Source organism: Cebus imitator, unplaced genomic scaffold, assembly GCF_001604975.1.
Source record: "Cebus imitator isolate Cc_AM_T3 unplaced genomic scaffold, Cebus_imitator-1.0 Scaffold187, whole genome shotgun sequence".
Lineage (NCBI taxonomy): Eukaryota > Metazoa > Chordata > Mammalia > Primates > Cebidae > Cebus > Cebus imitator.
In genome coordinates, this window is record NW_016107502.1 from 1,567,376 (window position 1) to 1,583,353 (window position 15,978).

The following is a 15,978-nucleotide window of genomic DNA, read 5'->3' on the forward strand; positions in this document are numbered from 1 at the left end:
TTGACCAGGATGGTCTCGATCTCTTGACCTCGTGATCCACCCGCCTCGGCCTCCCAAAGTGCTGGGATTACAGGCTTGAGCCACCGCGCCCGGCCCCTTTTATGAGATTCTGAATGAATTTTGGAGTGTAGGAAATCTTTTTTTTTTAGACAAAGCCTCGCTCTTGTTGCCCAGGCTGATGTGCAGTGGCGCGATCTTGGCTAACTGCAACTTCTGCCTCCTGGGTTTAAGTGATTCTCCTGCCTCAGCCTCCTGAGTACTTGGATTATAGGTACCTGCCACCACACCCGACTCATTTTTGTATTTTTAGTAGAGATGGGGTTTCACCATGCCAGGCTGGGCTCAAACTCCACGCTGGTCTCAGTGATCTGTCCTCCATGGCCTCCTAAAGTGCTGGGATTACAGGTGTGAGCCACGGCACCCAGCCTAGGAACTCTTTTATTGATATTAACAACAATGATAGTGGCAAATCAGTGATCTTGGTTTTTACCAAGGTATACATAGTTCTGTGAAATTTTATTTCTTTATCATACATTCATTTTTAAGCTAACACATCCACATGTTTAGAAATCAAAACAATTATCCCTAGTCTTCCTGTTCTCCCCCCAACCAATAAGTGATCATGTTTATTAGTTTCACGTCTATCCTTCCGTTGTTTCTTTGTGCAGATCCAGATGTTTATTTCCCTCCTCTCTAGAAAGGTAGCTTTCTTTTTATATTATTCTATACCTTGCTTTTTCTACTTAATCATATATCTTGGTGAGCATTCTGTATCTTTACATATAATCTCTCTCTTCAAAGGACACATTTACATAGGATTTTATTAGGTAGCTATATCACTGTTTATTTGTTGATATAAATAATGGTTCTGGCCATAGTTAAGGAAATGAGTTTCCTAATGGACATTTGGGTTATTTATAATCTGTTGCTACTAGAAATAATACTGTAGTTAATGATCTTTTTTTGTGTATAAGGCAGAGTCTCTGTCTGTCACCCATGCGGGAGTGCAGTGGTATGATCATGGCTCACTGCAACGTCTGTCTCCCTGGTTTAAACAATTCTCCTGCCTCAGCCTCCCGAGTAGCTGGCATTACAGGTGCCTGCCACCATGCCCGGCTAATTTTTGTATTTTTATTAGAGACAGGGTTTCACCATGTTGGCGGGGCTGGTCTCGAACTCCTGACCTCAAGTGATCCATGCTCACCTCGACTTCCCAAAGTGCTGTGATTACAGGCATGAGCCACCACACCCAGCTGCAAACGATCTTTTCAATATGAGTGAATTCAGTTATTCCGAGTAATTGGGTTATTGGATAAAAGGGTAAACACATTTGTCATTTTGATAGGTATTTCCAGATGACCCTCCATAGGCAAAAGTACATTCACTGAAGTTCCGTCACATCCTAGGATTTTCTCCGGGCCCTTGGCATGTTAAGGGTATGCAATCTCTGGTTGTACCTTTAAGGAAGTGGAGCCAGGATAGACACACAGCTAAAAAGTCAATTAGCACAGAGATGATAGCTTATGTTGGTAGTGCCAGTGGACAATGGGAGCATAGAGTGTGGGAATTAAATAGAACAGGTAGATGGAGAATGGTACCAAGGAGGGAGACTACCTGAAAGAACTGGTCTTGGGCTGGGTCTTAAAGAACATTCATATTGGCCAAATCCAGCAATCTGTGTCTTGGCAGACATTGGGACACAGCCGTTTCTGTGAACAAGGGACAGGCTTCCAGGCCAAGGCCTGAGTTTATGATTCTGACTTTTAGATCTGGTAGATTTTTTTTCTAGATCTGAGTAAATCAATCCTCTGTGACATTTTAATTATTATTATTGTAAACTAGTGCTTCAAGTGAGGTGAATTGTTACCAGAAACCAGACTGGCACAAATTAAAGAAACTTGACATCACTGAGTCTTGTTGAGGGTGGTAACTACTGGGTGGTATAACTTGTTATGACAATTTGGCATTAACTAATAAAGCTGGATATTTGCATACCTTATGGCCCAGCAATTCTAGTGAATAGGTTGGGTCAGCAAACATTTAATCAGCGCTCGAAGAAACTTCTTCTCCTTGATCCTACTTTTCATGTATTTGACCATTGCATCTATCGTCAGTCTATCCTGCCATCTAGTCTCGCCCATGCACCTCCTGCCCTTTTCCCCCTCCAACCTCAGTAACCCCAGTTACTTTGTGACCGAGTTTCATGGTTTACCCTTCTGGTTGCTTCAGATTGTTTTGATTTGCTCTGGTATTTTAGTTTTTAAAAGAGTGGTACTCAAACCTCACTTCAGTGTGCAGTTGGTCTGCAAGGTCGCTCTCAGGACTACAAAAAGTAACTGCTGAAGAAGTAGGAACTAAGAGAAGGCGGGGGGTTCTGAAGGTTTGTGCACTTCTCTCTCATTCCATTCAGATTCTCTTTCATTTGCTCATTCAGTCCAGCAATGAATGGACTGACCCTCACACTTTTGGTCCTGCTGCCAGTGAGAGTAGTTTTGAGCAATATATTTATTTTAACAAGATTATTTGGCTAGAATGGTGTTTGTGTTATATTTTTTAGTAGGATTTTCCACCTGCAATTCACTTAAGATAGATTCCTGATCTATGCATTTTAGTTTGGAGTAGTTTGAAATTCTTAGCTCTTCATTAGGGAAGATAATTGCAAATATTAGTTTAAATTGTTATTGCAGGTTGGATTATGAAGTGTGTTACAAGTTTCATATGATACTTTTATGAATATCACTGTACTTCGTTGCTGACTTTTTTCCTCCTCTCAAAAATAGCATAATTTGGTTAATAAGGTTCTCTTTCTCTTTCTATTTTAGTGGAGAAACAAGATTTAACAAGGAGAAAATTATTCAAGGTTGGTATAATCCGATTGTTACTTTAGCTCTCATTCTGAGAGCTAAAATGTGTTAATATGATTTGTGAGTTAAGCAGATTTGGCAGGGTAGGGGTAGAGTGAGGGCAGTACTCCATCGTGAATTGGGATTGCAGAATCAAAGCATCATCACCACAGAAATATGACCAGGGCAGTTAGTAACCCGTAGGACTAAATCTCTCAACTGAGTGTAAAGTACCGTTCTCCAAATTATTCTTTATGTGTAACTTCAAAGTGGCTCTGTCCGCTGATTATATTGGGTCTGGGTGTCTTAAGATATAAATGTCTGGATTTGAAATTATTTTACATTTGGAAACATGAAGTTTTACTGACGGGTGTTAATGGTGTTTTTTCCGCTAAGATAGTTATTTTAATTTTAGTAGTAATAAAGATTTAAAAAAAGAACTATCGTCACATGTGGTTGTTACTTCGTTCTGAAGAGATTGTTTCTCTCTTTTTCTGTTAATTTGGACTCAGATCTTTTATTTGCCCTGTGATCCAGCTAGTCGGGCTTTTTAAGAATATCTTGGGTGAACTTTTGGCTAGACATACTGTTTCTGTGCTGTGATTATAAAAGCAGTTAGTTTTATTTTTTTTTGTTAGAGACTTCTGGAGTTTACAAAAACTGATTTTCATACTGTGTGTGCCAGACTCCCTTTTATGGACACTAACTGGTCTGATTCTTAAAGGAAAATTTGTTTTCAGAGGACGCATGCTCCACTAGGCTGTCCTTTGGATTGAAGCCACTTACCACCTGGCCTTTAGCATTGCTCATTTCTCTTATTTCCTAAGATACTGACAACGGAACGTCAAGAAAAGTTTTTGTGTTCACATTTGTTTTTAGGTTTATTTTGTCTTCTTTTCCTGACCCTATCAGTTGGATGCTTAGTTCTTTAAGTTACAGCCTTTTGTGTGTAAGCATTCAAGGCTTATATATTTGTTTCTTTCTTTTTTTTTTTTCCGAGACAGGGTCTCACTCTGCCACCGAAGCTGGAGTGCAGTGGTGCAATCTCTGCTCCCTGCAGCCTCCACTTCCTGGATTAAGCGATTCTTCTGCCTCAGCCTCCTGAGTAGCTGGCATTACAGGCATGTGCCACCACGCCTGGCTAATTTTTGTATTTTTGGTAGAGATGGCGTTTCGCCATGTTGGCTAGGCTGGTCTTGAACTCCTGACCTCAGGTGATCTGCCCACCTCGCCCGGCCTCAACGCTTACATATTTCTAAGTACTGTTTTTGTTTGCATGCCCACAGTTTTGACAGGTGGTAATGTGGTAAGCATTCAGCACCAATATTTTAAATTCCTATTATGAGTGACTTCCATTGTAAATGCTTTTGTGTCCTGACAGTATGGTTTGAGACACTTCTTTGAAATGTGTTAATATGGTCAGTTTTTAGAATTCTTCCATTGTATGCTACAGAAAAATCTATAATCCCTCATTGTTGGAACTGGAGTTATATATCAAACAATCAAAAAATCAACCTTCTTGATTTTATTTTTCAAATCTTACATACTTTATTAATTTTATAAATGTACTAGTTTGCCTGCATGTCCTAAATATCAATTTGTAAGTGCAGTGTTTGTAATTTTGTAAAAATTTGCCTTTTAATACTTGAAATTCTGTCCACTTTTGATTTATGTGTTCTACTTTCATGTAGATTGAGGTTATTTTATTAGGCATATACAAATTGAAATGATTGCATCTTCTTAGTAAATCGGATCATTGATTTTTTTTTTTTTTATAGTAGTTCCCAAATCCTTAGACTTTTGTCATAAAGTCTTACTTTTCTGATAGTAATATAGCTACTTGAGCTGTTTTGGGGATGGAATTATTTCACTGGTATGTATTTTTCCATCACATTCCTTTCACCCTTTTTGTGTACTCGTGTTTAAGTGTTATCTCATAAATAGTATGTAGCCGAATTTTGGCTCTTTTAAAAATATATAGAATTTGTCTTTTTTTTTTTTTTTGAGACAGAGTCTCGCCCTGCTGCCCAGACTGGAGTGCAATGACATGATCTCGGCTCACTGCAGCCTCCGCCTCCTGGGTTCAAGCAATTCTCCTGCCTCAGCCTCCCAAGTAGCTGGGATTACAGGTGTCCGCCACCGCACCTGGCTAATTTTTGTATTTTTAGTAGAGACGGTTTTACCATGTTGTCCAGGCTGGTCTCAAACTCCTGACCTCTGGTGATCAATCCACCTTGGCCTCCTAAAGTGTTGGGATTACAGGGGTGAGCCACTGCACCTGGCCTAGAAATTTGCCTTTTGACTGGCAGTAGTGACTGTTTGCCTTTTTTCTGGTTACTGATGTGATTCGATTTTTTTCTTTGTTATTTTTCCCCCTTTCTTTTTCTAGTCTTCCTTTTTTATCTTCCCTGCCTTTACTTCTTAAGTGCTTGGTTTTTTCCTGTTCAGTGCTCTCTTACCTTCCCCACTAGCTTTGAAATGAGGTACCATTTCCATTCTTTTGATGGTTATCTTAAAATTTTTACCCTCATACCTGTCTTAGCCAGGGCTGCTGTAACAGAGTATCATGGACCCAGTGGTTTGAACAATATTCAGTTCAAGAGACTGGGAATTCCAAGATCTGAATGCCAGCAGGTTCAGCGTCTGTGGAGGACCTGATTCTTGGTTTGCAGACTGCTGTCTTCTGATTAATTTCCTCACATGGCAGAGAGATAGAGCAAGGGCACTTATAAGGACACTAATCCTGTTCATGGGGGTTCTACCCTAGGATCTAATCACCTCCCACAGGCCTGCCTCCTAATATCATCACCTTGAGGGTGAGGATGTCAGCATGTCAATTTTAGGGGGACACATTCACACTGACAATACCTAATAAGTATAATATCAAAATCCCCTCTCCCGAAACATACAGAGAACTTCTGTAGTAGCTTAGTCCTGTCTTTTTTAGATTGCTTGAGATAGACATTATTGTCTTCATTTGTTTAGATGGCATTTAAATTTCGGAATATATTTGCCAGTTTCTCTGCTCCTCATTTGTTTTCATCTCAGACCATTTCTGAAGTACATTCTTTGAAAAGTCCTCTAGTGTATGTAGAGCTGCTGGTGGTAAACAGTGACTTCAGTCAGTGCACACTTCTCTCAGCACTTGGAAGATAGCATTCAGCAGTCTTTGGTTCCGTAAAAATAAGCTTATCCTGCTTGATGTATGTGCGTTTTCTTATTCTGGGAAATTCTTAGCTGTTATCTTCTCATATTCCTTTCCTTCATTTTTTCTATTCTTTCTTTTTTGTTTTTGAGACGGAGTTTCACTCTTGTTGCCCAGGCTGGAATGCAGTGGTGTGATCTCAGCTCACTGTGGCGTGATCTTGGCTCACTGCGGTGTGATCTTGACTCACTGCGGTGTGATCTTGGCTCACTGCAACCTCCGCCTCCTGGGCTCAAGCGATTTACAGACATGCCCCACCATGGCCAGCTAATTTTGTATTTTTAGTAGAGACAGGGTTTCTCCATGTTGGCCAGCTGGTTTCGAACTCCTGACCTCAGGTGATCCACCCGCCTCAGCCTCCCCAAATGCTGGGATTGCAGGCATGGAACACCACGCCTGGCCACTTGTTTTTCTATTCTTTTGGAGTTTCAATTAGATGATGCATGTCATAGACTGAATGTTTTTCTTCCCAGAAGTTAAATGTCGAAATCATAACTCCACATCAGGAAGTGAGGTCTTGGGGCAGTAATTAGGTCATGAGGGATTTATGCAAGGGACCCCAGAGAGCTCTTTCCTCTTTGTGCCATGGGAGCATAGATGGAGAAGTCAGCAGTCTGTAACATGGAAGAGGGCCGTCAGCAGAACCCAACCATGCTGGTACCCTCATCTCAAACTTCCAGCATTCAGAACTGTGAGAAATAAATGTCTGTTGTTAGTAAGCCACCCGGTCTGTAGTACTTTGTTATAGCGACTAAGACAATGCATTGTTAGGAATTCTCATTCTTTCCTTTAGAACTCTAATATACCTGAGCTATGTTCTATCTCCTTGTATCTGTGCTGTGTACTGGGTAATCTCCTCAGCCCTGTCTTTTAGTTCATTAAACCTCCTCTCATTGAATCTCTGTTTATCCATTGAGAGGTCCCTGCAGCCCCCAGCAGTTCTTATTTTTATTATTAAAAGACCGATTTGGTTATTTTAGAAAGCTGTCTACTTGTTTTTGATGGTTACTGTTAATTGCTTATTTTTGTGATTCTGTTTTTATGTTTTATTCATAGTTATTTTAAAGTCCATATTTGCTGATTTCAGTGTCTGCTTTTTTTTTTTTTTTTTTTTTTTTTTTTTTTTTTTTTTTTTTTTTTTTTTTTTTTTTTTTTTTTTGAGACGGAGTCTTGCTCTGTCACCAGGCTGGAGTGCAGTGGCGCAATCTCGGCTCACTGCAACCTCCGCCTCCTGGGTTCAAGTGATTCTTCAGCCTCAGTCTCCCGAGTAGCTGGGGCCACACTCACCTGCCACCATGCCCGGCTAATTTTTTTGTATTTTTAGTAGAGACGGGGTTTCATGGGTGGCTTTGATTTACGATAGATTATTTTCTTGTGTGTTGAATCTTTGGCTAAACAAGTATTTGTTCTAAAGTAGTAGAAAACCAGTTAGCCTCTTTTGAGAATGATTTCCTCTGAAAATGATTTGCATTTTATTTTACCATAGGCCTGAGGCTGTGTTAAGTCTCCTTACAGGAGCCCTTGCTCCCAAGAACATTGTGTTCAGTCCTCCGGCTTGCTGTCCCCTCCAGCAAGCCTCCTTCCCCAGCCCTACCAGCTTATGCTCAGGCTTCGGGGTTGCCTTGCTTTGTCCCTTGGAGATTTTTTTATGTGTTCTGTGGGCCTAGCAATGCAGCGCGTGCATGCGCGCGCGCACACACACACACACACACACACATTCATACACACATCATTTAGATATTTTGTACTAAGTAGGAGGTCCCTTCAGAGTGTCCAGTCAACCGTTCTCCTGGAAGTAGAGGTTTCAAAGCATTATTTTTTGAGACGGAGTCTTACTCTATTGCCAGGCTGGAGGGCAGTGGTGTGATCTCGGCTAACTGCAACCTCCGCCTACTGGGTTCTAGCGATTCTTCTGCCTCAGCCTCTGGAGTAGCTGGGACTATAGGTGCACACCACCATGCCCAGCTAATTTTTGTGTTTTTAGTAGAGACAGGGTTTCACCATGTTGGCCAGGATGGTTTCACTCTCTTGACCTTGTGATCCACCCGCCTCAGCCTCCCAAAGTGCTGGGATTACAAGCGTGAGCCACTGCACCTGACCTCAAAGCATTTTTAAAGTGAAAAAGAAAAAGAAAGGGAGGGAGGAAGGAAAGAGGAAAAGTAATAACATTATAATACTGAGCATTTGGATGATGGGAATAAAGGAAACAACTTTTAGATGATGATCCTACCACCCCAACACAGTACCTGTAAAATCAGAGCCAATTAATGAGGAGATGGGCAAACATAAAAGAGGGAAAGCTAAGACATTTGTCTTATCATCACCTAATTCTCATTAGGCAAGCATTCCTTTGGAAAATAGTTGAATACCTGAGCCTTCACAGACTGAACAACTTATTTTTACTTGCTAATAACGTCCTGAAAAGTTAGGTGGAAAAGTACTCAAAATCTTTCATTAAAATGTAGATAAATGCAGCTTTCGTTTTCCACATGTGATTTCTACATATGTAGTTTTGAATATTATTGTTCCTCTTCTTAATATATCACAGGACAAGGAGTAGATGAACCTCTTTCAGAAACTGGGTTTAAACAAGCAGCAGCTGCTGGTGTATTTCTGAATAATGTGAAGTTTACTCATGCTTTCTCCAGTGATCTCATGAGGACAAAGCAGGTAAGTTTATTTATTTATTTTTTTGAGACAGAGCCTCACTGGACACCCAGGCTGGAGTACAGTGGTGCAATCTCTGCTCACTGCAACCTCCATCTCCTTGGTTTAAGTGATTCTTGGCCTCAGCCTCCCAAATAGCTGGGATTACAGGTGTGTTCCACCACACCTGGAGAATTTTTCTATTTTTAGTAGAGATGGGGTTTTACCATGTTGCTGGTCTCGAACTCCGAACCTCAGGTGATCCACCTGCCTCAGACTCCCAAAGTGCTGGGGTTACAGGTGTGAGCCACCGCTCCCAGCAACAGGTGAGGTTAGAGTCAAGGTCTAGGCCGATGTGCCAAAAGTCTCAACAATTGTATAATCTCGAAAAATCTGCTACCAGGGTCTGTAGGGAATTAAATCACACACAGACATGACCTTCCTCAACAGAACTTATTTATTTTAATTTTATTTTGTACTTGTTTTAAATTAATTTTTTAATTAGAGTAGCTTAGAAAAAAAAATGTCTAAAAGAATATAAATAAGCTATTATGAGAGAGACCAGGGAGAAATGACAGGAGAAATTAACCCACCATGATATCAGGTATTAGGATTACCAGATAGAGTAAGAAACCACTATGTCACTGTAAAGAAATAAAAGACTTGTTAGAAATATCTCCAGGGAACAGATTACTATAAAAACGAGAAACCAACCAGGTGCGTTGGCTCATGCCTATAATCTTAACACTTTGGGAGGCTGAGGTGGGCGGATCACTTGAGGTCAGGAGTTCGAGACCAGCCTGGCCAACATGGTGAAACCCCATCTCTACTAAAAATACAAAAATTAGCCAGGTGTGGTGGCACGCACCTTAATCCCAGCTACTCGGGAGGCTGAGGCAGTAGAATCGCTTGAACCTCAGAGGTGGAGGTTGCAGTGAGCTGAGATCATGCCATTGCACTCCTGCCTGGGTGACACAGCAAGACTCTGTCTCAAAAACAAATAAATAAAAGTCAAAATGAACCCAATCTACTTCTAAAACCTCCATGGAAGGAGATTTTTGTGACCAACTATGAGTGAACTATTGTTGGAATTTCATCTCCCCATAAACAATTAGAAAATGTGACAAAATGTGTGAAGCCACTGTTTTCAGACAGACTTTGGGCACTGTGGGCCTATGATTCCTGAATGAAGTGGAACAAAGACGGTGAGCCCTAGGATTGTCCTGGTTTTCTGGCTAAAGCGATTTCCAGACTCTGGTAGGGGAAGCCAAGTAGAGCTTAGCGGTCTCAGTGAGTTGAGGAGAAAAAACTTGGAATTTGGGAAGGTTAATCTTTACATTACTAAAATTTGTGGGGCAGAGTACTGGAAGAAAGAGGTAGATAGAGAAAGAACTCTAGAAATATGTACATGAATCTCCTTAAATTGAAACATTTCTTGAAACAAATGATAATGGAAACATGATATACCAAAACCTGTGGGATACAGCAAAAGCATTAGGGAAGTTTATAGCTGTAAGTACCTACATCAAAGAAGAAGAAAAACTCCAAATAAACATCTAACAATGTATCTTAAAGAACTAGAAAAGCCACTTTGGGAGGCTGAGATAGAAGGATTGCTTGAGCTCAGGAGTTCAAGACCAGCACTGGGAACATGGTGAAACCCCATCTCTACTGAAATTTAAAAAATCAGCTGGGTGTGCTGGCAGGTGCCTGTAATCCCAGTGACTCAGGAGGATGATGCACGAGAAGTGCTTGAACCTGGGAGGCAGAGGTTGCAGTGAGCCAAGGTCATGGGCAATAAAGCAAAAGTCTATCAGAAAGAGACAGAGAGAAGGGAGGGAGGGAAGGAAGGAAGGGAGGGAGGGAGGGAGGAAGGAAGGAACTAGAAAAGCAAGAGCAAAAGAAAGAACGAACGAATGAACTAGAAAAGCAAGAGCAAACCAAACCCAACATTATTAGATGAAAAATAATAAAGAGCACAAATAATTGAAATTGAAATGAAGAATTCAAAATGTCAGTGAAATGATGGAATTGGTATTTTGAAAAGATAAGCAAAATTGACAGACCTTTAGGGATACTTAACTAAGAAAATAAAAATCCAAATAGATAAAATCAGATGAAAAAAGAGATACTACAACCAATATCTCAGAAATTCAAAGGATCATTAAGGGCTACTATCAGCAACTATATGCCAACAAATTGGAAAATCTGGAGGAAAAGGACAAATTCCTAGACACATGCAACCTACCAAGATTGAACCAGGAAGAAATCCAAAGCCTAAACAGAATAATAACAAGTAACAAGATTGAAGCCATTATAAAAGTCTCCCAGTAAAGAAGAGTCTAGACCTGATCACCTGGAACCTACTGAATTCTACCAAACATCTAAAGTACTAATGCCAATCCTACTCAAACTATTCCAAAAAACAGAGGAGGAGGGAACACCTCTAAACTTATTTTATGAGGCCAGTATTATCCTGATACCAAAATTAGACAAAGACACATCAAAAGAAGAAAACTACAGGCCATTATTTCTAACAAAGATTGATGTGAAAATCCTTAACAAAATACTAGGAAACCAAATTCAGTAATCCCATTAAAAAGATCATTCTTCATGACCAACTGGTATTTATCCTGGGGATGCAAGGATAGTTCAACATAAACAAATGAATCAATGTGATACATTGTATCAACAGAATAAAGGATGGAAACCATGTGATCATTTCAATTGAAACTGAAAAAGCATTTGATAAAATTTAACATCCCTTGATGATGAAAACCCAAAAACAACCTAGGTATAGATGGAACAATGTAAAACAATACAATAAAGGCCAATACAATAAAAGTCTCAACACAGTAAAAGCCATATGCAATAGACCCCTAGCCTGTAACATACTGAGTGAGGAAGAACTGAAAGTCTTTTCTCTAAGATCTGGAACAAGACAAGGATGCCCATTTTCACCACTGTTATTCAACATAGTACTGGAAGTCTTAGCTAGAGCAGTCAGACGTGAGAAAGAAAGAAACAGCATTTAAATTGGAAAGTGAGAAATCCAATTATCCTTGTTTGCAGATGATATGGCCTTAGATTTGGAAAAACGTGAAGATTCTACCAAAAAACAATTAGAACTGATACGTTCGATAAAGTTCCAGGATAAATCAGTGTATAAAAATCAGTAGCATTTGACTATGTCAACACTGAATAATCTGAAAAAGAAATTAAGAAGTAATCTCATTTACAATAGCCACAAATAAAATTAAATAAGAATTAACCAAATAAGTGAAAAAGCTCCACAAGGAAAACTATAAGACACCGATGAAAGAAGTTGAAGACGACAACAAAAAAATGGAAAGATAGTCTATGTTCGTGGATTAGAAGAGTCAGTATTGTTAAAATGTCCATACTACCCAAAGCAATCTACAGAGTCAATACAGTTTCTATCAAAATACCAATGACGTTCTTCACAGAGGTAGAAAAAAGCATCCTGACATTTTTGTGGAACTACAAAAGACCTGGAATAGCCAAAGCCATCCTTAGCAAAAACAACAAAACTGGAAATTATATCTGATTTCAAATTATATTACAGAGCTATAGGAATCAAAACATTATGGTACTGACATAAAACAACAAAATAATAGAAAGATATTCTATGTTCATGGATTAGAAGAGTCAACATTGTTAAGATGTCCATACTACCCAAAGCAATCTACAGATTCAATACAATTTATATTGAAATACCAATGACATTCTTTATAGAAGTAGAAAAAATCATTCCAATTATTATTATTATTATTATTATTATTTTAAGAATTAGAGTAGGAAGCATCCTGAAATTTTTGTGTAACTACAAAAGACCCAGAATAGCCAAAGCCATCCTTAGCAAAAACAACAAAACTAGAAATTATACCCGACTTCAAATTATACTATAGAGCTATAGGAACCAAAACAGCATGGTACTGACATAAAAACAGACACATAGACCAATGGACCAGAATAGAGAACCTAGAAACAAATCCATACATCTGCAGCAAATTCATTTTTGGCAAAGATGACAAGAAGATACATTGGGAGAGTCTCTTCCATAAATAGTGCTTGGAAAACTGGATATCCATAGACAGAAGAATGAAACTAGACCCCTATCTTTCTCCATACACAAATATCAAATAAAAATGGATTGAAGACTTAAATCTAAGGCCTTAAGCTGTGAAACTACTACAAGAAAACATTGGGGAAACTCTTCTAGAACATTGTTCTGGCCAGAGATTTCTTGAGCAATACTCAGCAAGCACAGGCAACCAAACCAAAAATGGACAAATGGGATCACATCAAGTTTAAAAGCACTGGTGCAGCAAAGGAAGCGGTCAATAAAGTGAAGAGACAACCCATAGAATGGGAGAAAAGATTTGTAAACTACCTGTCTGAGAAGGGATTAATAATCAGAATAGATAAGGAGCTCAAACAACTCTATAGGAAAAAAAATCTAATAATCTAATTTAAAATGGACAAAATGTCTGAATAGATGTTTCTCAAAAGAAGACATACACATGACAAAGGGGCATATGGAAAGGTGCTCAACATCATTGGCAATCAGAGAAATGCATATCCAAACTACAATGAGACATTGTTTTGCCCCAGTTAAAATGGCTTTTATCCAAAACACAGGCAATAACATGCAGACAAGGCTGTGGAGAAAAGGGAACCCTTGTACACTGTTGGTGGGAATGTAAATTAGCATAACCACTCTGAAGAACTGTTTGGAGGGAGGTTCCTCAGAAAACTAAAAATAGAGCTACAATATGATGGAGAAGTCCCACTGCTGGTTATGTTCCCAAAAAAAGGAATTCAGGATATTGAAGAGATACCTGCACTCCCATGTTTGTTGCCGCACTTTTTACAATAGCCAAGATTTGGAAATAATCCAAATGTCCATCAGCAGGTGAATGGTTAAAGAAAATGTACATACACACAATGAAGTGCTTTTCAACCACAGAAAATGAGATCCTGTCATTTGCAACAACATTGGTGGAACTGGAGGTCATTATGTTAAGTGAAGGAAGCCAGGCACAGAAAGACAAACTTACCATGTTCTCACTTATTTGTTGGAGCAAAAAATTAAAGCAGTTGAACTCACGGAGATAGAGAGTAGAAGCGTGGTTACCAGAGCCTGGGAAGGGTAGTAGGGGGAGGTGTTAAGGAAGCGGGAATGGTTAACTGATATAAAAAGCAAGAATGAGTAAGACCTAGTATTTAATAGCACAATAGGGTGACTATAGTCAATAATAACTTAATAGTACATTTGAAAATAACTAAAAGATATAATTGGATTGTTTATAACAAAAAGGATACATGCTTATGGGGATGGACACCCTGCTTACCAGGATGTGACTGTCATTCATTGCATGCCTATTTCATAGTATCTCATGTGTTCCGTAAATACTGTACCCATAGACATTTTAAAAATACAGAAAAAAACCAAAAAATGAAAACCTCAGTGAATGTACTAAATTATAGATCACACACAGCTGAAATGATCATTAACTTATAGATAAATATATGATAATAACCTAAATGTAGCATGGCATGATGGATTTAAAATATGAGAGTTTAGCTGGGCACGGTGGCTGATGCCTGAAACTCCAGCATGTTGGGAGGCAGAAGCAAGAAGATCACTTAAGCTCAGGAGTTTGAGACCAGCCTGGGCAACATAGGGAGACCTTGTCTCTATAAAAAATAAAAAAAATAGCTGAGTGTGGTAGCGCTTGCCTGTAGTCCCAGCTACTTGGGAGGCTGGGGTGGGAGGATCACTTGAGCTTAGGGAGTTGAGGCTATAGTGAATCATGATTGTGTCACTTCACTCCAGCCTGGGTGACAGAGTGAGAGCCTGTCTCCAAAAAAAAAAAAAAGTCCCTTTAAAAAATAAATAAAATATGAGAGTTTAGAAGACATGAAGAGCATGATGAGGGAGTTCTAACAGCTTTCAGAAGGAGACGGCACAGAGAATGGGGAATGGGGAGGAAGAGGCGATATTCAGAGGTTACAGAGTATTGACAATTTTACAGAATTGTTGAAAGGCAGATATGGGGAGGGGCGGGGGGTAAAAATAAAGAAAGATCCAAGCAGTGTAGCAAATCCCAGCCAGGATAAATAAAAACGAAACCCATATCTACATTCATTATAGCAAAATTGCAAGATGTCACAGAATAAGGAGGAAAAAAGCACCCACTGAAGACCACTAGTTAGGCTTTCAGCAAGTTTGTTCATATGGATGATTTCTTTATTGTGCTGAGAAATAATAAGGATTAACCTAGAGTTTTATACCCAGCAAGACCTTTTCTGCTGTGTAGGTGAAATGACATTTCAGACAAAGAAGCTCTGAAGTAACTTTCAAAGGAAAAATGAAAAAGAAGGAAGATAATTCCAGAAGGGAGATCTAAGTTTCAGAAAAGAATGGTGAACAAAGAAATTGGTAAAGGAGACATTGACAATACATATAAAACAATATGACGATGTCTAATTTGTCAGGAAATGTATTTTTTAAATTAAATTTTATTTATTTATTTATTTATTTATTTATTTATTTATTTACTTATTTTGTAGAGACAGGGTTTCACTATGTTGGCCGGACTGGTCTTGAACTCCTGACCTCATGATCCGCCCGCCTCAGCCTCCCAAAGTGCTGGGATTACAGGTGTGAGCCATCTCCCGGCTGGGAAATGTATTTTTTAAAAAGGCAGATCATGGACCTAAATTATTTCCACAGTTTTGCAAATACAGGATCACTTGTCAGTCAAAAATCACTAGACATGCAATGAGAGAAGGAAATGTGAGTAAAAATGAGCTAAAGACAAACAGAAACAGCCACGTGACTTACCTGATGGAGTTACAGACATGAGCTTTAAAATAGCTGTATTTTTGTATAGGTAAAAAATGTGGAATTTCAGCAGAGAACTATAAAATATAAGCTGTAAAAAAGAACCAAGTGCAAATTCTACAACTGAAAATGCAATTGGAATTAAGGCTCGATGGATGGGTTTAACAACAGTTTAGACACATCCGAATGGAGAATTAAGGAACTGGAAGAGGGATTAGTAAACCTTTTCTGCAAAGGGCCAGATCGTGATTTTTTTAGGGTTTATAGGCTGCACGATCTCTGGTCTCTGTTACTACACCTAGTCAAGTTTGCTGTTATGGCAGGAAAGGAGCCGTTGACCGTGCATAAATGAATGCTGTGGCCGTGTTCCAGTAAAATACTTTATTTTTTTTTTTTTAATTTTTATTTTTTTT

General features: G+C 39.1%; 1 protein-coding gene across 1 annotated transcript in view; it reads left to right on the top strand.

Annotated features, from left to right (window-relative positions):
* TIGAR (TP53 induced glycolysis regulatory phosphatase) overlaps positions 1–15,978 on the top strand; it is a 26,521-nt gene that overhangs the window by 6,280 nt on the left and 4,263 nt on the right. The window contains exons 2-3 of the mRNA XM_017546078.2: positions 2,823–2,860; positions 8,597–8,718. Coding sequence (XP_017401567.1) covers positions 2,823–2,860; positions 8,597–8,718 — 160 coding nt within the window. The remainder of the gene's footprint in view (positions 1–2,822; positions 2,861–8,596; positions 8,719–15,978) is intronic.